Source organism: Nycticebus coucang, chromosome 14, assembly GCF_027406575.1.
Source record: "Nycticebus coucang isolate mNycCou1 chromosome 14, mNycCou1.pri, whole genome shotgun sequence".
NCBI classification, from domain to species: domain Eukaryota; kingdom Metazoa; phylum Chordata; class Mammalia; order Primates; family Lorisidae; genus Nycticebus; species Nycticebus coucang.
The window spans coordinates 6292452-6318465 of NC_069793.1; the positions used below are offsets into that span (position 1 = coordinate 6292452).

The window sequence follows — 26014 nt, forward strand, 5'->3', positions numbered from 1 at the left end:
GGTTTTCTGTCCTTTGGAAGTGTAATCTTTTCTGTTTGTTTACAATTTTCCTCCTGCTGATTTTGTAATCTAGAGGAATGAAATGAATGCGTGAATATGAGTGAAATCTGGGATTTTCATTTTTCTGGAAACTATACGAAATGAGCTTTTCCCTTTTCTGCTGGGGATACTTTTCATCATTCCATACTCAGCTCAGATGTTGCATCCTCCATGAAGCCCTCATGATGCCAGCTGGGGAGTTAATTGTACAGACATTACAATAGTCTCTCTTCCCCACTCCAGGCTATAAACTCAGGGCAGAAGTGATGTCTTGGGCAGCTCTGTGTTCCCAGGACCTAAGTTATGCCTAGTTCATACATACTTCACAAATGTTCATTCTACCTGTTGAACTAAATTTTGGTACTGTGCTGATTTCCTAGGAGACAAGTACTTTATGAGCATGGTACAAATACAGGTTGGATGAATTAAGCAGGTAAAGATAAAAAATGTTTTTCCATTTACAAAAATGAGGGCACATTTTACTTATTAATGTACTGTTCTCTGGATTTTGACAAACACATTTGGTAGTATATACACTACTATATATCTTAAAAAAAAAAAACTCACATCAGAGCCCGAATTTGAAAAAGACAACAATTTGCATTTAGATAAAGAATATATTGTATCAAAGTTCTTTGTTCCAGACTGTAGATCAGGGAAATTGAGAACTTGTGAGAATTTCTGGTATGAGGAGGGACAAAGGGTATTTGCAGAACACCTCATAGAGCCAAGTGATCATCTTTACTAGCAAAAAACTTCGGTCCAGAGGCGAACATTCATATGAATAAATGAGTGGAAAGGTGTACCAACCCTGGTAGGTAAGGTCATTTGGAAATAGTGCTTGTTCTTGGTGAGCTCACCAATGGGAAATGAAGGCATTCCCCTTGAAATGTTCATCTGCACCACCATTCGCATCCTCTCCTAGTACTTTATTAGTTCAGAGGCTTCTGGCTGCCTCCCCATCAATAGCAGAACACTGCCCAGTGGTGTCTAGAAATGATGTCCTCACAGTTTGGTTTGTGCGTCAGGAGTCAAAGCCTGGGGGGAGAGGGCAGAGCATCTGCCTTAATTTATTGCAGGTGTAATTTTTAATCTCTGTATGTGCAACATCTAATCCAGGACTTGGCACACAGGTGTTTAAAAAAGGTTTGCAGAAAGGTTAAAAATGATCACGATTCTTGGAGTGCTTTCCCAGTCAGGTTCTCAACTAGCTGCTTTTCATGTACATTCTACTTCTTAAAACACCCGTGCAGACCGCTGTAGCATCTTCCCATCCTACTGCGCAGGCACTGGATTTCAGGCGGGTTTCCTGAGTTGCCCAGGCCCACGCTGCACAGTAACAGCCACAGGCAGGAGCTGAAGCAGCCGCACCTTGGTTGCATTCTAGCCACCGCGCCCCTGAGTCCCAAATCAAACGCTGCTCATCTTTCCCTCCGCAGATGGGGCAGGCAGCGCTCAGTGAATGGGTCTTGCGAGGAAACTTGAGTCCTTCCGAGTCTGAGGGAATGAGTCCCGAGGGGACTCGGGAGGAGACGCAGTGGGCTCCGGACCCGGCTCTCAGCAGGCGACTTAGCCTCGGCTCGCTTGTCCGTAGGGTGAGAATCAAAGCGCCTCCTGCTCCGCAGGGCTGTGTAGAAGTGACGTCTCGGAAGTGTGTGGCTCTGTACCTGAGCCCCGCAGACGCTCAATTGAGGCCTCTGGTGTCCCCGCAACGTGGGAGCAAATTCTAGGTCAGCCAGAACAAGGAGATGCAGTCGGGGGCGAGAACCTGAGCTCCCACCCGAAGCCGGGCACCTGGGCGGGGCCCGGGAGAGGGCCGTACCCGCACTCAGCCAATCAGAGCCCCAGAGCCCTCGCTCGCCTGCAACTTGAGGAGGCGGCGCTTGCGCTCTCGGGCCCCAGCGTTCCCCCTGGGCCCCTCCCCTGGGGCTTTGCTGACGCTAGCGCCGACGCGCCCGACGTCGGGCACGTTGACGCCGGCGACGCTCGGGCCCGCTCCTCCTCCTTTCCGCCAGTGTCCGGCCGCGGGCCGGCCTTAGTGACTGGGGCGGCGGGCCCCGGGGCCGCGGCGTGGGGCGGCGGGCGGACGCCGGCCGCGGGCTGCGTTTGTCGGCCCTCGAGCTCTCCTGGACCAAGCAGCCGCCCGCGAGCCTCTGTGGCGCTTCCTAGCCTGCTGCCGTCGGCGAGCAAGGTAAGGGAGCGGGAGACTGAGGCAGGCTCCGCGCACAGCGGGGCCCAGGATGCCCCCGGCACAAGCACGTCCCCGTTTCCTCGGAGGCGGCGCGGCCCATTGAATGTCACTCCGGGGCAAGGGTGCGCACCGGGACGGACGGGGGCTGGGAGCGAGGCCCGCGGCGCCGGGCCAGCGTGGAAGAGTTTGCGGGCGCCCGGCGGAACTCCCTGTGCCGCCCGTCCTTCCCGAGGGACGGGCTCCCGGGGCTCGGCGCCGCCCCCTTTCCTGACCCCAGCGCTTCGGTGACCCCAGCGCTGGGGCAAGGGGAGGGGACCTGTGGCCGCGGGAAGCCGGTGCCTGGGCCGGAGCCCATCATTAATAGTTCTCGCTCTCTGGGGTGTGGGAGCTTCTGCAACAGCATCTGATACCGGAGGGGAAGGAGTGCGGTGCAAGTGGGTTAGACTAGTAATTAACACAGGTGCGCCGTTTTGGGTGTCTTCTTCTTGGGGGTCCACCAGGTCCTGCATGTTGCCTGGAAGCCTTAGGAGCGGACCTCTTCTCCTCGCCCGTTTTTATACTTGAGACACTTAATAGCCTCTCATCATCTCACCTTTCACTTTTCCTTCCTTCCTTCCTATCCATCTCCCGCTGTATCGACCTGCTATATTTCCATTGTGGAATTTTTTTTTTTTTTTAAAGCTGTAAACTTATGTAAGTGAGGTTGACTGACCAACCGTTGAAGCCATTGAAAAACAGCTCTCCCAGCACTTAATGAATCCAGTTCCCTTTAGTACTCACCAAATCCTGCCCAAGAATTCAGGGAGCCGTCAGTCCTTCTCAGGAGCTGACCGTACACATTCCTGTAAGATGCCTGATGGATTTTGTACTTGTCAGTTTTACTGGCTGTATGCTCCTTCTGTGCTTTTCCTGAAAAATGACTGGGTGGCATGTGTTTTGACTTTCTCTCCTCCACCAGAAAATAGAAAAATCTGGTAACAGAAGCACACTTGTTTCCAACAACTAAAAAGTACAACTTTGCAAAGTACCCCAGGGTTTGCTTTTTATGTACGTGGTCCTCTTTGGTCTTTACCTCTTCACCAGAGTATTATCTTTATTAACATGTTCATGTTGGGTATTCTCGCATTTAATATTTCCCTGTGTATATATCCCCCAGTTTATTTACAAAGAAAGCATAACAGATCTGAGAATAGTGAAGGTGCCGATCTTTTTTATTAGTTGCAGATACATAGAAAGTTGCAGGTTTGCAGGAAACTATATGCTATGCTTAGTGACTCTAACCTGCGTCTTTCATTTCAAGATGATGTGCGAGGTGATGCCGACCATCAGTGAAGCAGAAGGCCCCCCAGGAGGAAGTGGGAGCCATGGATCCAGCTCCCCTTCACAGCCAGATGCAGATTCACATTTTGAACAGTTGATGGTCTCCATGCTAGAAGAAAGGGACCGTCTTCTTGACACACTGAGAGAGACTCAAGAAACGTTGGCACTAACCCAGGGGAAATTACATGAGGTTGGCCATGAAAGAGATTCCTTACAGAGACAGCTCAACACTGCACTTCCACAGGTATGCATGCTTTTAACCTGAAACTCCTGAAACACAAATTGTTGTCCATTAAATGTTTTTCATTGCCTTCATCTTTTGTTAATATTTTAAAAGAGTATTTTGTGTAACCATTTGTGAGATTATGGTTTGCAGTGTTTATAAGTCACATACAGAGTTCCTGAAGATTAAACTTCTTAGGAAGAACAAACTGTTATACTCTAAAGTCATGTGAAAATACCTCATTACTCTCATTTCTATCTTTGGGGAACTGCCTACATTTGGGAAATGCTCCAAATCCTTGCAAAAGGATCATCACGAAGCATCAAGCTACATGGTACCTTCCATTCTGCCATCATAACCTTCTACTGCTAAATGTGTATACCCGTGCATTGTATTGTGTGTATTTCCAATCTCCTAATGAAATATAATACACAGATAATATTGATTTCATAGAAAAATGTTATTTTATGGCTCACCTTTATCAGAACACCTGTGTTCTGTAGGTCAAATTTGTTTTAGGGAATAGAAGACTGGAGATGGATTCCTTATGAACTCTCCTTGGCAGATGAGAATTTTAAAGCTTAGAACAACTGAAGATGCTTTTCTGTATAACATTTGGACCAGTCTTTCACAGCCTTATTGAGTTGAATGAGGATTTAATGGTAGATGAAGGAAGAAAGTATAAAATGAGTGATGCAAGCATAGTGGGAGGTCAGTAGGTACTTAGGGGCTCATGAATCTAGGTGCCTGTGTTGTGCATTCAGGCAGACCCCTGTAGGCACGCGTTTATACTGTCATGATAAACTAGCAAACGAGTAATTACCAGACTTAATGCATTTCTTGGCTAGAGTCGATTCTCCTGAAAGATTGATAAGCCAAACATTTGGATTTCCATTTTAGCAACAATAATTTGATGTTAGTGCTGTATGTTCCTTTTTTGTTGGATTAAAAAATTATTAAAATTTTTCTCATTCGAACCTTATAAATTAGCAAGTTTGTTTAGGTCAGATGTTATTACCACAAGTTTAAAGAATTGGCTAACTTATGTTTTACTGGAATTTTATTGTGTTTGTAAATCTTCTCGGTAGGTTTTTTTCCAAAAATGAGTTTGTTTTAGTATAATTTGAGGTATATATCCAGAGGTGCATATCAAATACTTTTATATAGTAAGGTTTTTTTTTTTTTTTTTTAAACCTTACTAAAGGTTAACAGAGTCTCAAGCTGTTGCTTTGGGTAGAGTACTTTGGTGCCATAGCTCACAGCAACCTCCAACTCGGGCTCAAATGATCCTCTTGCCTCAGTTTTTCTATTTTTAGTAGAGAAGGGGTCTCCTCTTGCTCAGGCTGGTCTTGAACTCGTGAGCTCAAGCAATCCATCTGCCTTGGTGTCCCAGAATGCTAGGATTATAGGCGCATGGACACACAGGACATGTCAGAGTTACAGTTAGTCTCAGCAGTGGGTTTTTCATACCCACTGGTGAGATGGTTGCTCAGTAATTTGTTTCTGGCTACTGGTCAGTGTAGTAGCCTGGAAATACCTAGTTGAGTGGATAATGTGATGGTGCCAGTGGTTCACGTCACCTCCTAAGTACCTGATCCTAGCATTTTAGAAATAGGGGAAGCAGTAAGTAAACTTGTTTTAGATCCTTCCCTTTCCTGGAATCTGGCTCATCTTTTGCAACCAGATGGACAAATAAGTAAGTGCATTTGTACTTTTGGCATGTTACATAGGCAAATCAGAACATACTTTTTAAAAATTGAAGGTGCATTAGAAAAATTCACAAATTATTATTGTGTATCTCAGTGGACTTTTCACAAAGTTAATGCACTTGTGTAGGCACCACTCAGACCAAGAGGTGGGGTGCTCTAACTGCTTCCAGTAATTGTCCCCATAGCTAACCATGGTCTTCGCTTTTTACCATTGATTACCTTTGCCTATTTTTGTCTTTATATAACTGAAATAAAGTAATATATATGTTTTGTTTCTTGGTTCTTTCAATGTTATATTCATGAGTTTCATTTGTGTTGTCTCATACAACTGTACTCAATCTTTTCTGGTAATCTATTGTACAAATATGCCATAATTTAGTCTTTCTACTCTTCATGAACATTTGGGTTGCATCTAGTTTTTACAAGTGCAGCTCTTGTTTGTTTTTTTGGTGTAGATATGTGTACATTTCTGTGGGGTGTGCAGAAAGGAGTGGAATTACAGGGTGATAACTGTGTGCATTTGTTTAGCCTTAGTACACGTTGCCAAAGGTGGTTGTGAAAGTTTGTACTACGACCAACCATCTATGAGAAGTCAGTTGGTAAGTTTCCCAACACTTGGTAGTCTATTCTTTTAATTTTAGCAATTCTGGCAGATATTTAATGGTAGGTAGCTCAACATGGTTTGAACTTGCTAGATGCAGAGGTAAAGCTTCTCTGCATGTGTTTGTCGACTATATTTGTGTGTGTTTCTTTTTTTTTCTTTGGCCCAGGCCAGTCTCAAACTCTTGTCTTCAAGTAGTGCTCCTGCCTTGGCCTCTCAAACTGTAGGGGTTACAGGTGTGAGACACCACACCTGGCCTTGCCTTCATTGGCCTTTTGGACGTCAGCTTTTTTTTTTTTTTTTGTAGAGACAGAGTCTCACTTTATCTCCCTCATTAGAGTGCCGTGGTGTCACACAGCTCACAGCAACCTCTAACTCCTGGGCTTAGGCGATTTTCCTACCTCAACCTCCCAAGCAGCTGGAACTACAGGCACCCACCACAATGCCCAGTTATATTTTTTTGTTGCAGTTTAGCTGGGGCCGGGTTTGAAACACCCTTGGTATATGGGGCCAGCGCCCTACCCACTGAGCCACGGGCACCGCCCTGGATGTCAGCTTTTATGAAATGATTGTCTTTGGCCCATTTTTCCATTGGGTTGTCTATTTTATTTCTTACTGATTTGAAGGAGTTTTGTTTTGTTTTAATGTATTCTAAGTACATATGTGTATGGCAGATTGTTTTTATGCTCTTGTGTTTGCCTTTTCACTCTCTCAGTGGTATCTTTTGATAAGCAGAAGTTTAAAATTTTTAATGTAGCCCAGTTGATCAGTTGTTTCAGTAATATTTAATGCTTTGTGTCCTATTCAAGAAATCTGCTTGGTCAAGTTCGTGAAGGTATTATCCCATATTGTCTTGTAAAACTTTTATCTTTCATCTGAAACTGATTTTATTTATGGTGTGAGATAGGGGCCAGTATTCCTTTTGTTGTTGTTGTTTAATATGTGGATGTCCATCTGACCCTGCATACTTTGTTAAAAAGACCGTCTTTTCCACAGTGTCCTGCATCATCATCTCTGTCAGCTCAGTCAAGTGACTATCAATGTATAGGTCTGTTTCTAGACTCTCCCTGCTACTTGATCTTTTTGTTACCATTGCACAAGTAGCACACTATCTAAATTACCACGGTTGTAGTCTGTTTTGAGAGCTGGTATTTTAAGTCCTCCACCTTTATTCTTTAAGATTTCCTTAGCTAGTCTTAGCCCTTTGCATTTTCAGATACATTTTAAAGTCCATTTGGCATCTTGGCACCCCAAAACTTGCTGGGATTTTAATTGATACTGCCTTTAATCTATAGACCAATGTGCGAAGAAATGACATCTTCTTAATACTGAGTTTCTAAGCCATGATCACAAAATAGTCTTCTACTTATTTAGATCTTTGTCTTAATGTTTTTTTTCCGTTTCCTGCATATAGGTCTTTAGATTTATTCACAGGCATTTTATTTTCTTGATGCCATTATAAATTACATCTTTTAAAAATTAGATTATTTCTAATATATATAGACATTTTTTGATATTCATCTTACTTTATTTATAGTAATATTTATATTTTCTCTTTGTGCATAGTTATGGCTGCAGATAATGATGGTTTCTTATTTTTCTTCTTCCCAGGTGCTATAACCATTTTTACTTTTCTTTCCTCATTGCTCTAGTTAAGATTTGTAGTACAATGTTGAATAGAATGGGTGTTCTTATTTTATTAGCAATATCAGGAATGCTTTTACTGTCACCCTTAAGTGTGATAATTACTGTAGGGTTTTTGTATATATCCTTTTTTTTTTTTGTGGTTCTTGGCTGGGGCTGGGTTTGAACCTGCCACCTCCGGCATATGGGACTGGCGCCCTACTCCTTGAGCCACAGGTGCCGCCTGTATATATTCTTTATCAAAATATGAAAATCCTCTATTCTTAGGTTCCCATGAGTTTTAAAAAATTGTGAATGGGTATTAAATTTCTTATATGTGAAGCTGGGCTTAGTGGCTCACACCTGTAATCCTGGCACTCTGGGAGGCTGAGGCTGGTGAATTGCCTGAGCTCACAGGTTGGAGACAGCTTGAGCCAGAGTGAGACCCCACCTCTAAAAACAGCCGGGCACTGTGGCGGGCGCCTGTAGTCCCAGCTACTTGGGAGGCTGAGGCAAGAGAATTGCTTGAGTCCAAGAGTTGGAGGTTGCTGTGAGCTGTGACGCCACAGCACTCTACCAAGGGCGACAAAGGACAAAGTCAGACACTGTCTCAAAAAAAAAACACCCCAAAATTTCTTACATGTGTTTTTCTGCATTGACACGATCATATAATTTTTCTGTTATATAGTGATTTAACTTTTATTTGTCATTCTAGAATAATTCCAACTTGATCTCTATTAATTCTCCTTCTACTGGATTGTATTTGTTAGTACTTTGTTTAGGATTATTGCATCTACATCGGTAGGAGAGATTGACTTGCAGTTTTACTTTCTTGTATTGTCCTTACTGGGCTTTGGTATCTTGATTACGCTGGTTTCATAAAACAAGGGGAAAGTGTTCCTAGTAGAGTTCCTGTGAAATTGATGTTTTCTTTCTTAAATGTTAAGAAGAATTCATTGGCAAAACCAGCTGGTGTAGGGTTGTCCCTGTGAGAAGGAAAATTTTCAGAATTCATTTTATAAGTAGAAATGAGATTTTTAGTGTTTCTTTGTATGTCAGCTTAGGTTGGGCTTTTTTTTTTTTTTCTTAGGAAAAAAGGCTGCCCAAACTTTCCGATTTGTCAGTATGAAATGGCTTATAATGTCCTTATTATCTGCAGTGATGTCCTCTTTACTGATTCTTGGTGTTGGTAGTTTGTGCATTGTCTCTTTTTCTTTCTTTCTTTTTTTATTTTTTGAGATAGAGTCTCATTTTGTCACCCTGGGTAGAGTGCTCTGGTGTAATAAATAGCTCACAGCAACCTCAGACTGTGGGCTCAAGTGATCTTGTTGGTTTTCAGCCTCCTGAGTAGCTGGAACTACAAGTGCTGGCCACCATGCCTGGCTAATTTTTTTCTATTTTTAGTAGAGATACGGTTTTGATCTTGCTTAGGCTGGTCTTGAACTTCTGGGCTCTCAGCTGAGCCTCCCAAAATGCTGGGGTTACAAGTGTGAGCCGAGCCAGTGTGCCCGGCCAGGGTGCATTTTTAATTTAAGCCTGATTCAGTATTTTTACTGCTTTCTAGACACTGCTCTTTCCTTAGATACTTGAACTGCATTTAACTCCCTCCAGCCTTTTGTGTCATTGTTTTATAGGGTCATTGTTTTAGACATTTTAATTTTAGATATGTTTTTGGTGTTGTCATCAGTTGTTTTGTACAGTTAATGTTTATTTAGATTTATCCTCATAGTTACCCTTTTTGTTGCTCTCATTCCTTATTATTATTGTTCTACTAAGGATTGTTTTTCTTTTCCCTGAAGAACTTTATTTAATATTTTTTTTTTGTTTGTTTGTTTGTTTTTTTTTTTTTGTAGAGACAGAGTTTCACTTTATGGCCCTAGGTAGAGTGCCATGGCATCACATAGCTCACAGCAACCTCCAACTCCTGGGCTTAAGCGATTCTCTTGCCTCAGCCTCCCAAGTAGCTGGGACTACAGGTGCCCACCACAACACCCGGCTATTTTTTTGTTGCAGTTCGGCCGGGGCCGGGTTTGAACCCTCCACCCTCGGTATATGGGGCCGGCACCTTACCGACTGAGCCACAGGTGCTGCCCAGAACTTTATTTAATATTAATTTAGCTTATATCTTTGGGTGAGGAGTTGTTTGCCTGAAAAGTCTTTATTTTGTGTTCACTTTTGAAGAATGATTTTGCCTAGATACAGAATTTCAGGTTCTTTTCTTTCTTTTCTTTTTTTTTTTTTTTCTGAGACAGAGTCTCCGTGGCATCACAGCTCACAGGAACCTCAAACTCTTAGGCTCAGTGATCCTCTTGCCTCAGACTCACAAGTAGGTGGAAATACAGGCACCTGTCACAACACCCGGCTATTTTTTTAGAGACAAGGTCTTGCTCTGGCTCAAGCTGATCTCTAACTCCTAAGCTCAGGCAGTCTACCCGCCTCTACTTCCCAGAGTGCTGGATTACAGGCATGAGCATCTGCATCCAACCTTTCAGGTCCACCCACCTCCACCCCCCAGAGTACTGGATCACAGGCGCCAGCATCTGCATCCAGCCTTTCAGGTCCACCTGCCTCCACCTCCCAGAGTGCTGGATTACAGGCATGAGCATCTGCATCCAGCCTTTCAGGTCCACCCGCCTCCACCTCCCAGAGTGCTGGATTACAGGCGTGAGCATCTGCATCCAGCCTTTCAGGTCCACCCACCTCCACCCCCCAGAGTACTGGATCACAGGCGCCAGCATCTGCACCCAGCCTTTTAGGTCCACCCGCCTCCACCTCCCAGAGTGCTGGGTTGCAGGCCTATCTGCATCCAGCCTTTCAGGCCCACTTGCATCCAACCTTTCAGGCCCACCCGCCTCCACCTCCCAGAGTGCTGGGTTGCAGGCCTATCTGCATCCAGTCTTTCAGGCCCACCCACCTCCCCCTCCCAGAGTGCTGGGTTGCAGGCCTATCTGCATCCAGCCTTTCAGGCCCACCCGCTTCCACCTCCCAGAGTGCTGGGTTGCAGGCCTATCTGCATCCAGCCTTTCAGGCCCACCCGCTTCCACCTCCCAGAGTGCTGGGTTGCAGGCCTATCTAAGCCTAGAAAATACAGACAGGAGCATAAGGATGTGTAGGTATAAAGAGATCTGATGTGCACAGAATGGAGACCCTTAAAGTGGAGGGAGGACTGACTGGGAATGAAGAAATTTACAGAGGGAACAGTTGAAACTTTTCCAAAATCGATCAGGAATCGAGCCATCTATACAATGAAGAGCAGCAGTTTTACTGATGCTTAAAGGTAAAAAGAAAATGTTAAATGTAACCACAGAAAAAAACGGTCTTTCAGGCCCACCCACCTCCACCTCCCAGAGTGCTGGGTTGCAGGCCTATCTGCATCCAGTCTTTCAGGCCCACCCACCTCCACCTCCCAGAGTGCTGGGTTGCAGGTGTGAGCTTCTGCATCCAGCCTTTCAGGTCTACCTGCCTCCACTTCCCAGAGTGCTGGATTACAGGCATGAGCATCTGCACCCAGCCTTTCAGGTTATTTTCCTTCACCATTATTTTCTGGCCTCATTTTTCTTGAAAAAGGCAGTACCGTTTTTTCTGTGGTTACATTTAACATTTTCTTTTTACCTTTAAGCATCAGTAAAACTGCTGCTCTTCATTGTATAGATGGCTCGATTCCTGATCGATTTTGGAAAAGTTTCAACTGTTCCCTCTGTAAATTTCTTCATTCCCAGTCAGTCCTCCCTCCACTTTAAGGGTCTCCATTCTGTGCACATCAGACCTCTTTATACCTACACATCCTTATGCTCCTGTCTGTATTTTCTAGGCTTTCTGTTTGTATCTGTCCAGATTTTTTTTATTGACCTATCTTCCATTTGAACTGATTCTCTCTTCAGCTATTGTCCAGTCTGTTTATCTCATAGCTTGAGTTCTTAATTTCAGCTACTGTATTTTTCAGTTCTAGGATCTGTTTGATTCTTAACGTTCTAGTTCTCTAGTGAAAATTTTCTTTTCGTCAAACTTATTTGTGAACAGTTGAAGTTTGTATCTGATAACCATAGTATATGGATCACCTTCCAGTCTGTTTTGTTCTTATGTTTTCTCTTGGTCCTGTTCATTGATATTTCCGTTTTTATTCTTTTAATTGAGTGTCAGATAGTATGTGTTGAAAACTAGAGATGCTGTGTGATGCTATCTTCCTTTGGGGTGCTTCCTTCAGTTATCCAACACAGGCCTATGGCAGGGACAGATCGTCTCAGCTCAGTCAGTGTCTGAGGGACTTGAGGCTAGGATTCAGTCGTGTAACCCTCACTGTAAGCTGCCTTTACCCCACCCCCATCCAGGGTGTATTTTCCAGGGCCCCTCCTCCTTGTGTCTCCCTAACCCCATGAAGCTTCTGAAACTCAGCTTCTGGCCGGGTTTTGCAGTGTTGAGCTCATTTTCTGTGTCTCCTTTTTCTCTGGGATCTTGGCCCTTCAACTCCTGGCTTTCACCCCTGTACTCCAGCTTTGTATTAGCAACTCCACGAGGCCGTCCAGAGCTCTGTCAGTTACTACTGAGTTTTCTTTCCACTGTATCAGTGCACTGCCCTAAATCATCCAGGATTGTCACATGCTCCAAGGGAAGAGGGGAGCTTACCTCAGTGGGCTTTTCCTTTTGTTTGGAATCTTTGATGTCTGCAAATTTAAAAATGTGTTCAGTTTTTTTGGTTCTTGATGGGTTGACAAGCTATAAGCTATCCTCGTTTATAACTGGAAAGTGGGTAAAATCCTGGTGTTACCTCCTCCAGCAACATATAAACTCATATTAAATATATTGATCAGCCTTATTTGATATGGGAAGGGTTTGTGATGACAGATCTGATGCTGGCAACAAAGGCTAGGAAAGGTTACACAGTGTTACTGTGTGAATTGATCACACACGAATTTTCTTTTTTTGTGTTTTAAAAAATTACTACTTTTAGGTGTCCCTCTAATTTCACTTTAAAGTTTCAACTGCCTTTTCAGATGTAGATTTTATTAACCCTCATGTAGTAATTTTATAGTCTTTGGAAGACTTCTCCTGAGGAGAACTTTAGTATATAAGATCAGAAGAGTATGTTCAGGCCCCCAAATCTGCCTTTGTCTCTCTGTGTTTGCCTTGGGACAGAGGTATAGAGCTCAGAATACTCTTTTTTTTTTTTTGTAGAGACAGAGTCTCACTGTACTGCCCTCGGGTAGAGTGCCGTGGTGTCACGGCTCACAGCAACCTCTGACTCTTGGGCTTACGTGATTCTCTTGCCTCAGCCTCCCGAGTAGCTGGGACTACAGGCGCCCGCCACAACGTCCGGCTATTTTTTCGTTGCAGTTTGGCTGGGGCTGGGCTTGAACCCGCCACCCTCAGCATATGGGGCCCGCGCCCTACTTAGTGAGCCACAGGCGCCGCCCAGGCTCAGAATACTCTTAAGGAATAATATCTTAAAATTACATTTTATTGAAAAATAAATCTGCCCATGTCAATTGTGTTCCTTGTCAAAATGACGGTTGAAATTAAACAGCAGTATAAAATGTGTTGGCTGGGTCAGAAAGGGAAGGATACTCCTGTGCGCCTGGCCAGGAGGCTGATTCCGCAGGGTAGGCACGAGGTATTAGGAGCCGAGACTAGGAGGCTAGAATATGGGGTAGGGGCATTAGCAAAGGGGAGAACCTGAGGAGCAGAGCCCAAGATGCCAGAGGAAAGCCTGGGGGAAGGCTGGGGAGCCAGAGGGGATGCTGATATTGGAGGTGTTTGTGGCTGGCACCACTAGGACAGGATTGGTCCTGAATGCTGCACCGTGGGACGGCACTGCAAAGAATTATCTAACCCCAAATGTTAGGCGTGCTAAGGTTGAAAAAATTGGTATGAAGAATCACAAGATTTTGGGCCTGTGGCTCAGTAGGTAGGGCGCTAGCCCCATGTACTGAGGGTGGCGGGTTCAAACCTGGCCCCGGCCAAAATGCAACAAAAAAATAGCCAGGCATTGTGGTGGGCACCTGTAGTCCCAGCTACAGGCAAGAGAATCGCCTGAGCCCAGGAGTTGGAGGTTGCTGTGAGCTGTGATGTTAGGGCTGAGGGTGATAAGTGAGACTCTGTCTCTACAAAAAAAAAAAAAGAGAGAGAAAGAAGCGCAAGCTTTTCTCAATTACTGCTATAATGCAAAGTTGGCTACGACACTTGACTATAATTTGTTAAGTGCTACCAGTAAGGTTTGATCTAGTATTTGCTAAGCTCAAGTTAATAAATTAAGAAGAATCAGAAATAGGTAAAATTAGCTAAAGGGCTGTTCCTCTAGGGTAGATACTGGTGACTACTCCTTGTGGTTTGTTTTTTTTTTTTTTTGTTTGTTTGTTTGTTTTCCAGTTCTGGCTGGGGCTGGACTTGAACCAACACCCATGGTATAACATGGGGCTGGCGCCCTACTCCTTGAGCCACGGGCTCCGCCCTTGTGTTTTTTTTTGTGGTAGTAATTGGTAAAACTCTTTTTAAAATACTATGCTTATTTTCATTGTTTTTGACTTGTGAAACAGGTAAATATATTCTTTCAAAATAGTGTTTCACCATTTGTAGCTTCTCTTTCATGAACACTCACTTTCCCATGTTTTTTTGGAAGCAGCCCTCTCTCGTCTGCCTTTGTTCTCTATGTCTTTCAAAAAGACACACACACACACACACACACACACACACACACACACACACACACACACACACACACGTACGTACGTACGTACGTACGTCTAGGCTGTTCTCAAACTCCTGGCCTCATCTGGAGGGAAGGGTGGAAAGGTGATGTTGGCCAAGTAGGCTGGGGTGGGATCCAGCAGGGCCTTGCCAGGGGCAGAGTTAAAGAGTCTGTTTCTTTTTGTTTTGTTTAAGTACCTTAGCAGGAGAGAAAGACCTGATTTGAGTGAGTTTTTAAAAGATCTGGCTGGGTAGATACTGGGTTGGAGGTAGAGGCAAGATTCACTTTTTTTTTGTTTTTGGAGACAATCTGGGTCTGTCACCCAGGCTTATCCCACAAAGCACAGAACAATACACACTTTTAAAAATTCTATAAATAAATAAGACAGTATCTTAATGCAGCATACACAGTGTTCATGTACATGTGACTAATGTATGGGTTAATGTATTAAGTATTTTACTGAGAGCCTGTTATGTGTCAGGTGCTGAATATTCCATGTGTAATAAGGGTTATACAGTGCACATAAAGAGAGATGGAAGAAGAAGGCACTTGTATTGCTTGGTGTGAGCAAGGCAAGTGGGTGGATGATGCAGGCTGGGTGCGTCTTTCTGTCTGTGTGTGTGAGGCGCACCGGGGGTGTGGTGTGGTGTGGTGTGGTGTGGTGGTTTTCCTGGGTGTCTCAGCTACCCAGGGTCCTCCTCCTCTTTCACAGCTCTGTGTCTGAGGCTTCCCTGAGCACCATGTTGTGTCTTCCATTTGGTGCACTTTAGGCTTCTTAAATTCAACATTGGCCAGACTCATCTTTGCCCTGGGTATGTCTGTCCTCCTGTGGATGGTAGTTTTCTCCCTAGTCAGGTAGCCAGAAACTAAGGAGATGGCCATGCCTCTTTCCTGCCTTGACAGTCATCCTGGCAGCCTCCAGGTCCAATGACCAGACCCTTCCCTGCTGTACAGGTACCTCTGAGGCCCACTGGTCGAACTGGACCCCTTGCAGTCCATCGTAGCAAGATCTTTTCACGTGCAGATCTGGCTGCCTGTCCTTTGCTTGAAAAGCTTCAGTTCTGGCTTGGCTCCGGTAGCACAGTGGTTACTGCGCCAGACACATACAGCAAGGCTGGCAGGTTCGCTGGCAGGTTTGAACCCGACCTGGGCTAGCAGAACAAAAAAATATCTGGGTGTTGTGGTGGACGCCTGTAGTCCCAGCTACTTGGGAGGCTGAGGTAAGAGAATCGCTTAAGCCTAGGAGTTTGAGGTTGCTGTGAGCTGTGATGTCACAGTATTCTACGGAGGGCAATAAAGTGAGACTCGTGTCTCAAAAAAAAGAGCTTCATTTCTCCATCCCTGCGGGCTGAAGGCCTGGACTCCCCACGTTTTTTCCTGGTCTGGCCTCTCCCCGTTCCTCTCCATTTGTGGTTAGTTTCTCACTTTCTTACAACTGTGTAAATATGCTGTTCGTTCAGATTAGGGCTCTTTATCGTGTCTTCTGCTTGCTGACTCTTCTTGCTGCAACTGGGTAATTTGGTACAACTGTTAGAGAACCTGTTTTGCCCTGTGTCCATAGATCCTCAAAATGCTCAAATATGACACAGAATTTTGACTTCTGTTGTGAAATGGTTCTTATCTGGAAAGGATGTTATGCATAATGATAATTGACCCTAGCAACTTGTATATCTGCATTTTTTAATTGGTTAGACCACAGTCGTAATTAAAGTGTAAACATGGGTAAAGTCAGTAGGGTCAGTTTGCACTGCACTGCAGTCGAGCATCTGTTCCGTATTCCTGCCTTCCCTGGCCCCCCTCTGCTTTTAGTGTCACTTCGAGAGGTGTAGGAGCCTGGTGGTCTCACTGTTGGTGCTCTGAAGTGGGGTCACCTGGCTTGGGTGGAGGTTGAAGACCCCACCTCTGGCGCTCTCTGCAATTGCTTGTTCCCCAGTGACTTTTCCACCAGCTGGTTTTACTCTGTTAGTGTTCTCTGCCCAAATTAATTCTGATGGTGAAAGTTGCAAAGTGACACTTTTTCCCACTCTTTATCCTTCTACCTCAAAAAGAGCATTCTCCTTTGTTCCCTTCCTCTCTTTTTCAGTCACGGTGGACATTTGGATGTGTGTTTACTCAGAGCATTACAGTCAGTCATCATTCCTGGATGTCCACACTGTCCCCTTCAGATTGCCTCCTGTGTCCTTTGCCAAGACCCCATTAGTTCTGAGTGCTTCATTACTTTCTGGCATAAAAATCTGTCCTGGGCCCACTTTGTGCTTTTCCTGCCTCAGATCTGGAAACATTCTTCTAGATAGCCTTGGTTCTTTATAGTGGGAAAATGATATTTGGAAATCAATACTTGGGAGGTACATGTGCTCATTATCACAGGAGTTAACATCTGTCATTAAGCAGAGCTAGAAAAAAGTTCATGAAAAGAAAACTACAAATTCATATTGGTATTCCTTTATAAATTAAAACTTACTTTTTTTTTTTTTTTTAGACAGAGTTTTACTATATATTGCCCTCGGTAGAGTGCTGTGTTGTCACAGCTCACAGCAACCTCAAACTCTTGGGCTTAAGTGATTCTCTTGCCTCAGCCTCCCTAGTAGCTGGGACTACAATGCTTGGCCATTTTTTTGTTGTAGTTGTCATTGTTGTTTAGTCCACCCAGTCTGGGTTTGAACCGGCCAACCTGGGTGTATGTGGCCAGCGCCGTACTCACTGAGCTACGGATGCCACCCTAAAACTTAGTTTAAAAAAAATTTTTTTTCTTAATACTGATCTTGATTTCAAATGATATTAACATTTTCTTTAACCTATGATATACCTAAAATGGTTTTAACATTTTGATACTGTGTTGTTCTTATTATAATCAACCTTTTGAGTGAAGTTTTAGGATTTTGTAGGAATTCTTTTTGACCTTAGAATAAATACCTTTTAAGAATATGCAATTAGAACAATGAGTTTTCAAGCAGCTTGATATAACTGTGTGGTTATGTTGTATCACAGTAATTATTAATTTGATATATGGTTAGGTTCATTTGTTCTTGTTTGTACTTTATTTCAGGGTTTGCATTTTTCTTTTTAGGAGTTTACTGTTTTTCAGGTACATGAAACATTTACTTTGTTCAAAAGGCAGAACTGCATAAAAACATATACTCAGAAGTCTCTGCTCTCAGCTCTGCCCTGCCCAGCCCTTGTAGGTTGAGTGATCACGTGTCTGGGGCTATAGGGGACAGTCTTGGGTTTTGCTTTTTATCCTGGAGCAATTAGTGATAGTGCCTCCTTTCACTGTCAGAAATGAAGCATAGCTGGAGCTTTGTTGGCGCCTACTAATGCTAATTGAGAGATGTGGACAAAATGTTTCCACTTTGTAGATTTTTTTTTCTTGTAGCTAAAAATGAGCACTTGGCTGCATCCTGCAGACTTTTGGATTGCGCTTCTCTTGGCAGGGAGGTTGGCTCCTGGAGTTCATACTCTTGTCTTTCACAGGGTCTCATTCTTATTCGGAGGAGGAAATTTCATTTTGCTCTGAAAATAAATTTGGAAGCTTGAGGCATATCTTGCATTTCCGAGTCTTTCTGCTTTGCAAATGGGTTAATTATCCTTCCTGCCTATGTAGTTTTAAAACTTAGCCAGTACTAACAGAAAAATTGATTTCAAGTAGTGCATGCCAAAGTTGTTGAATCATGTATAGAAAAGTTAAAGCTCTGCTTGAGACTAATCAATATTTCTGAGCGATTGTTCTCTCTTAAATTGCTGTTAAGCAGCCAGAGCAGTCTCTTCCTTAAAAATAGTTGATAGGGGAAATGGGCATAGTATCATATGTACTCTAAAATAGGCAGATGTGGCAAAATAAGATTATTTTGAATAGTCTAAGTATTAAATTGAGTATGTTATATGATATTTCTTTTCATGCAGATTAGAATATAAAGGCTTTCATTTGTGACTGAATGTGAAATCCAGTTGATGGATAAAGGTTCAGGACATTCTGTGTAGAACCTGACTTTGCCGTGTCGTGGCTCAGCTCCTTGACCTCCACCGCACACCTATGTGTGTACAGTGAGGGAGGCTGTCAGCAAACAGGCCCCTCTGCTATTTGAAGGCATTTTATGAAAAGAATGTTTCCCTTTCTTTGTTCCTTTTGAGATTGATGGAGACCTACTGAATGCTTTAAAAGCAGGTGATATGCTGCGTGTCACCTCACCTGTCTGCTTCTGACGGTGTGTTCTGTTCCATGCTCTCTCCCGATGTGTGTTCCTTGGCCAAGGTGGGTGAGTGGCGAGGATGGTCAGGAAAGCCGTCCGTTCCTGTGGAGCCTGCCCGTGGGGTCAGCCGGACTTGTGCCGTCTTCTCCATGTCATCTCGGTCAGGTTCACTCCTCATCTCTGGGCCTTCTGTTTTCCCCTCAGCAAATTAAAGTATCATAATTATTTGGGGTTATTTTGGGAGAAATATTTATTGTGTGTCTACCATGTGTTAGGGACTATCACAGGGGTGGGTATGTGGATTTTGGAAAGATTAAATGAGATAATAGTTAACATTTCTTGCTTCTAATCCTTGTTGTAAGAATGATCTCACTGAAACCTTATAACTGAATATAGCAACAGGGTGCTGTTATGTACCTCATTTTATAACTGAAGAAATTGAGGCACAGGGAGGTTTGGAAACTTGCTCAGAATCCCATAGATACTAAGTGGTAGAGTCCATAACTGCACCCAGATGTCTGACTCCAGAGTCCTTGATTGGGGGTAGCAGTGTGCTCAGGTGGACCCTGTCAGTTCCCCTTGTACCCATCCATGCCTGCTCTGCCTTCGAGTAGTCTGGGCAGCTTTCTCCCTGCTGGGATGGAAGCCTGAGTCCCAGCAGGGTACTTTCCTAGGGCCCTGCTGCCTGCAGCTGCTCTGTCTCCAGCACTGAGCATAGTGCCTGGCACATAGTGGGCTCACGGTGGAGTGGTGAAGTGATTTCTTCTCCTCCTAAGTTGGTTTCTCTAATGCCCAGCATCTTTTTTAATAAACTCTTATTCAATGTCACATCTAATTCTGTTTCTGGCTCTTCTACTTGAGTAATCCAAAGTATTTAGAGTTTCTATTTCTGGGCGGCACCTATGGCTCAAGGAGTAGGGCACCGGTCCCATATGCTGGAGGTGGCGGGTTCAAACCCAGCCCCCGCCAAAAAAAAAACCACACACACACACACAAAATAGAGTTTCTATTTCTCCCCTTTTTTCATTGTTTTTCCCAAAATCTTTTTTTTTTGGGACAGAGTCTTTCTGCGTTACCCTTGTTAGAGTGCTGTGGCATCACAGCTCACAGCACTCTCAAACTCCTGGGCTTAAGCAATTCTCTTGCTTCAGCTTCCCAAGTAGCTGGGACTACATGCTCCCTGCATAATGCCCAGCTAATTTTTTGTTCAGTTGTCATTGTTTACCTAGCCCAGGCTGGGTTTGAACCCGCCAGCTTCAGTGTATGTGGCCATCGCCCAACCCACTGAGCTATGGGTGCTACCCTTTTTTTTTGAGACAGTCTCACTGTGTCACTCTTGGTAGAGTGCTCTGGCATCATGGCTCACAGCAACCTCAAACTCTTGGACTCAAGTGATCCTCTTGGTTCAGCCTCCCGAGTAGCTAGGACTGCAGGTGCCCACCACAACACCCAGTTAGAGATGCGGTCTTCCTCTTGCTCAGGCTGGTCTCTAACCCGTGAGCTCAGGCAGTCCCTCTGCCTCTGCCTCCCAGAGTGCTAAGATTACAGGCCACCGTGCCTAGCCCCAGAAACTTTTTTCAGTGTAGAACAAGAAAGTTTTTAAGTGTGCTTCACAGCTAGAGTGTGATGTTACTGCTTTGTTTCCTGTCAGTTGATTCTTTTTTTTTTCTTTTTAAAAATTTTTTATTTTAATTTCAGCTTGCTTATTCATTCTTCTTCGTTTGAAGTACTCTTTTTTTTGTTCATTTTTTTTTTCTTCTTTTTTTTAAATGTTCTTCCTTTGGTGATTCTCTGTCCTGTCGCCTCCCCAGCTGGGATTACAGACACCCACCACATGTCTGGCTGTTTTTGATGTTAGTAGAGATGGGGTCTTACTCTGGCTCACTGCTGCTCATACTGGTCTTGAACCTCTGAGCTCAGGCGATCCACCTGCCTCGGCCTCCCACAGTGCTGGGACTACAGGCGTGAGCCACCATGCCCGGCCCTGTCAGTCAGTTCTTAACCTGCTGTAGAATTAAAACATGCTAACCTGCAGTTAAGTTAGTACTTTAACAATACAGCAGAGAAAAAAACAGCAATGCTTTGGAACCTAACAGCCAAGTCAGCAGTTGTTTGCGTGTCACCACGGGCAAGATTGCTTCCTTTGTTCCCCTGCATTTGGCACACAGGAGCTGCAGGTTGGCAGAGTTGGGGAGCGTGTAGCCCAGGAGCTGAGAGGTACCTCTTGTTCTGGGCAACCCTTAACTTCTTGGAACCTCGGTTGCTTCTCTGTAAAGGGGGTGAGCTGGGCCCTGTAGTTGAATGCTTTAGAAAGAAGCCAGTCTTTGAAAGGTATTTCTAGCCAGTGAGCAGAGCAGAGTATAGCAGCTCAGGTTGGCTTCCCTCAGTGTCATTTGCTGGGAACCTCCCTCCCACCCCAGCCTTCTGCTTTAACCCACCCTTGAAGGGGTCCTAGCAGGATGGCTGGAAAGCCATAGAACTAATTGATTGTGAATACCTCTTTTGCTTGCTGTTTTTTTTTTTTTTTTGGAGACAGAGTTTCACTCTGTTGCCCTGGATAGAGTGTATGGCATCATAGTTCACAGCAGCTTCAAACTCTTAGGCTGAGTAATCTTCTTGCCTCAGCCTCCTGAGTAGCTAGGACTATAGGTGTGTGCCATCATGCCCTCTGGTTTTTCTATTTTTAGTTGAGATGGTGTTTCGCTCTTGCTCAGGCTGATCTCCAACGCTTGAGCTCAAACAGTCTACCTGCTTCGGCCTCCCAGAGTGCTGGGATTATAGGCGTGCTCACTCATTCTTTAAGTCTTATGTAGTTTTCGGACAGTTCTTTTTTGCAAGTTGGAGAGAAGAGTTGACATGTGATTCTGTTTTCACCTGCACAAGATCTGAGCCAGTGAGGTAATGGCAGTTGGTAGAGGCAACGGGAGCAACACTGGGAATGAAGTCCAGCTTTGCTGGTAGAGGGGTGTCCACGTCCTTCACACTCATGACAGTAAGCAGGATTGTGGAGCCTTTGAATGGGAATGCAACCCTAATCGTGAGTGTAAGAGTGAAGATGTTGTAAGAAGGGCAAGGAGTCAAAGAGAAATAGTGAGAATTTTCTTCATTGTGTTTATTTTTGTGTTTATGGAGGGAATTGCTTGTTAATATGGTATGATTTTGAACTCTGCTGCCTACTGTGAATCGTGGTGAAAATAATAGGAGTTAATTTCTTTTTTTATTTTTTCTGGGCCAATGGAGTTTATTCTGGATTGTGGACCCAGCTTGGACTCCTCAATGGAAGCCATACCTTGAGCTTGGGGTTTTCTTGCTGGGGGAGGGGGTGCTTGTGTCTGCCACCTCCCAGGCTCACATCTCATAGAGGATCACAGGGAAATCCGGGTGGATGCGGGGGTGGGGGTGGGAATCCAGCTTCACGATGCTCTGAGGAATCAGATTCTTAAGGCACCTGCCTTAGCTTGGCCTGCTTCTGCCCGTTCTTGATGATGAGCCAGATCCCCATCCTTGTCGTAGAACATGGAGCCATGCACATGAATACGAGGGGGGCATGGTTCAGCCGAGGGGCCAAGGCTTGCTCAGTGCCCACCGCCTCTGGGCTTCTGCCCCCGCCAACAAGGAGAAGGGCCACAGGCCCGAGCTTTGAAGCTGCTGGCACATGGTGGGCCCCGTGGCCGCTCCACTCTCACAGCGCAGTCGGCGCCACCATCCCTAAACCCAGCCTCTGCTCGCAGGTGTCATAGCCTCAGGTGCCACAGCTGCAGCAACCGCTGCCCAGTAGGAGTTAATTTCCATGAAACCCTCAGAAAAGGGCCTGGTGTTTAGTGGTTGAGTATCGTGGCTCACACACAAAATCCTAGCACTTTGGGAGACTAGGAGTTCAGGACTAGTCCTGGCAAAATAGCCAGACTCAAAAAAATAGAAAAATTATCTGGGTGTGGTGGTGTGTGCTTATAGTCCCAGCTACTCAGAAAGCTGAGGTGGGAGGATATGTTTAGCCCAGGAGTTTGAGATTACTGTGAGCTATGATCACACTATAGTACTCCAGCCTCAATGACACTAAAACCCCATTTCTTTAAGGGAAAAAAAGAGAGCCTGACATTTGATGAGGATTTAGTAATGTTAGCCATTATTCTGATCATCATTATTGAATGGGACAATGATATTTGGTATGGTAAAGAATGGTAGAAAAACAGAAACAGGAAAAAGAAGGGTAAACAATATGGAAATGTGTGCCGTCCACAGTAACAGTCTGTACTTCCACCCAGGGTATCCATAGCAAGGGTGTCGTCACAGGCATTCCTACTTGTGGAGAAGAGTGGATGTGATTCCAGGTTGTGAAAATAAAGATAGCGAGTAAAATAAACACCACATCATCTAGAGGCTTCATTATAAACTGCTGGTGTGATCTGTGCAGAAAAATAAATTATTACAAGGATTTTGACTTGGTTACAATCGATGTCTCTGAGAAGGCAGGACAGCCAGCCTTGGAGGCCACAAGAGCCTGGTCCTGCTGTGGAACCACCGTCTGGGGAAGCTGCTTGTCCCGGAAACTGCGCTCTATGCTTCCGGCACCATGGGCCTTATCTCTGGATGAAATGACTACCTCTGGACACTAACCCAGCCCTGAGTGTTCCTTCCCAAAGCCTGGGCTCCAAGGGTGTCATCTGCAGGTGAAGGAGCGGCTGAGGGAGCAAGTGTTTTCAGCCGTTCCCCAAGAGTGAACCAGTGTGTACCCACAGGAAAGGGGCTCGATGTGAGGTGGCCAGAGTATATGACAGATGGCAACAGCAGGACAAAAATTGACAGTTAGGTATGTAAAACTGAAGGAAGCTGTTTAGCATTTATTTACATGGCAAGCGGCAATGCTACCTTCCTGTTGGAGTTACCAGGAAAAACTGCCATGGGAATCTCTCCTTGCTGCCCCAACTTTCCTGTATTAAGTGAGAATGCAGATTAGCTGTTCGGACATCCTTCCCATCAGCTTTTCTATCCCTGCCTTGTTATTTCTGTTCCTATGCCTGATGTTCATTCTGTTTCTGGGAGAAAGAGTAGGAGAAAGTTACACAAACAAGAAATGTTGCCCTTCTGGTGTGTGTAGTGGGGTTCTGGTTAGTAGAAAGGCCCTTGCAAGAAAAAGTAGTGAGTGGTTAGAATAAAGCTTTTTAAATAGGAAAGAACGTACATTCCAAGGTCGTCTTCTTGTACAAACCATAGAAATACTTGTTAACCAAAAAGTTTAACAACAAATTAAAGAGATTGCTTGAAAGCACATTCCTGTTGCTAGGTTCTGGTTGCTTTTTACAAACTCTACAATGCCTGGTACTTCCTTCTGTGTGTCCTCCAAAGTATATTTTTACTATGAATGATTGTTATTAAAAGGGCCAGATGCTGCCCGGAAGTGGCTGTACCTGAAGGTGTTAATGCAGTAAACTCCCGCTGTGCTGGCCTGAAAACCTCTTCTGCTGTTCAAAGGGCTTCACCGTGCTCATGGAGATCACGGAGAGAAACGCTGTTGGTACAGTTTCAGCTGTCCATTCCCTCACTAAGGCCCTCTCATTGGAAGTTTTAGAGTAATACTACATAAGGAGACGTTGACACTTAAGTTCAAGTCAGTTTAAAACTGTCAGTAGTTTAGAGGGCAAGTGTCTAGATACAGTAATCCTTCCTCATTAAACAGCTTCACCTTTATCCTTTGTTTAAAGCACCCGGTTCTGGGGAGGCCTTTTGGTAGCTGCAGCTTTAGAATAGAATGTTGTCATGGTCGTCTGTGTTCTTACTCACATCTCTCCGTGTGCACTGTGCCGCACTGGGTGCGCTGGGTTTTCTCCAGGTAGGAAAACCTCCATGGAAAGCAGTTTTGGAAGTCTTTTTTTGGAATGGGCATCAGAGCTGTCATTGGATAAAAGTCTGACAGATTCCTGAACTTATCCTAAAAAAATTGCCTCGAAGTGTGGACTAGGTGCTGGTGTTGGTATATAGATTGCCAAGGGCAGTACTTTGAAGGTGACCGTAGTGATATTCAGCAATGAGGTTTGTAGCACTTTTTCTAGGACAAGTTTGCGAACTTGATTTTCCGGATTGGTCAATTCTCTGACAGCTGTGTCCTTCTGCACACAGCACTCTATGACTGAGGCGTGCGCTGACACCCGGGCCACCGTGCCTGTGACCGAGGCGTGTGCCGACGCCCTTGCCCGGCTGCCTGCTGCAGTCCTTATCTTGGAGATTGCTTTTCTTCTGTGGCATTGCCTGTCTTCACCACATCTGGGACTCTACTGGAACTGTAGCCCCACGTTTTGTAGTGTTTCAGACACAGCCAGGGGGGTGTCCTGCTGCCCCGCACGTCCAGGGCGGAGCTCACCTTCTCTTGCAAGTCAGTATAGTTCTCTGTCCTGGGCCATCCTCCTCTCTGCGTTCAGTGTTGCTGGGCATAGTCCTCCTTTTCTGAACCCCTACATGCGCTCCTTTTGTGTTGTAGTGTCCGAGCTAGGTCCTCAGCACCTCATGTCCATCCTGCACACTTCATGTTGCCACCAGGTTAAGGTCGGCTGTGGCTTTGAGACCTTTAGTGCCAAACTCTAAACCTGGTTAGTCTTGCTTTTGGGACTCTGTTCTGGTTTTATTATTCTTCCCCACACCATTTCCCTCTAGCCAGAGAGTTTCTTCACTGTGTCCCCTCCCTGCACCCTGGTCCACAGGATCCCCTCCTCTCTAGGTACCTCCCAGCCCCTCTCTCAGGGCCAAAGTCTAGCCCAAAGGGTCATCCCTGCTCTTTCTCTCCTGGTGCCCTTTCTGGAATTTAAGGTCTGGCCCAAAGCTCAAAGAGGTCAGGGGCTGATGCCTATGGCTAATTTTCCTTTCCCTTCCCTCTCTCCCTCCCTTCCCTGCCTTTTCTTCCCTTCCTTCCCTTCTCTCCCTCCTTTCCCTTTCCTGGCCAGAGTCTTGTTCCCTTGCCCAGGGCTAGAGTTCAGTGGTATCATAGCTCACAGCAACCTCAAATTCCTGAGCTCAAGTGATCCTCCTACCTTAGCCTCCCAAGTAGGTGGGACTACAAGTGCCCACTACCATGCGCTGCTAGTTTTTCTATTTTTAGTAGAGACAGGGGTCTCAGTTTTGCTCAGGCTGGTCTTGAACTCCTGAGCTCAAGGGATCTTCCCGCTTTGGTCTCCCAGAGTGCTGGGATTACAGGTGTGAGCCCCTGTACCTAGCCTGATTTTACTTTTTTTTTTTTTGCAGTTTTTGGCCGGGCTGGGTTTGAACCCATCACCTCCAACATATGGGGCCGGTGCCCTACTCCTTTGAGCCACAGGCGCTGCCCTCCTGATTTTACTTTTATTCCTTTTATCTTTATTCTAGTTTTTTAAAAATGCTACCAGTATTAAGAAAAATGTAGATGAAATATTAGGATCAAGTGTATATCAGGATCAGTCTTTTTTTTTTTT

General features: G+C 44.9%; 1 protein-coding gene across 7 annotated transcripts in view; it reads left to right on the forward strand.

The window, feature by feature from the left end:
• The first annotated feature begins 2011 nt into the window (after positions 1–2011).
• PPFIA1 (PTPRF interacting protein alpha 1) overlaps positions 2012–26014 on the forward strand; it is a 99413-nt gene continuing 75410 nt past the window's right edge. For 5 of the 7 annotated variants that reach the window (XM_053562970.1, XM_053562971.1, XM_053562972.1 and 2 more), the window contains exons 1-2: positions 2036–2230; positions 3531–3794. In XM_053562970.1, coding sequence (XP_053418945.1) covers positions 3531–3794 — 264 coding nt within the window. In that variant the 5' untranslated portion in view covers positions 2036–2230. Of the gene's footprint in view, positions 2231–3530; positions 3795–26014 lie in introns of all 7 variants that reach the window. The other 2 variants (XM_053562969.1, XM_053562966.1) reach the window with 2 other exon arrangements.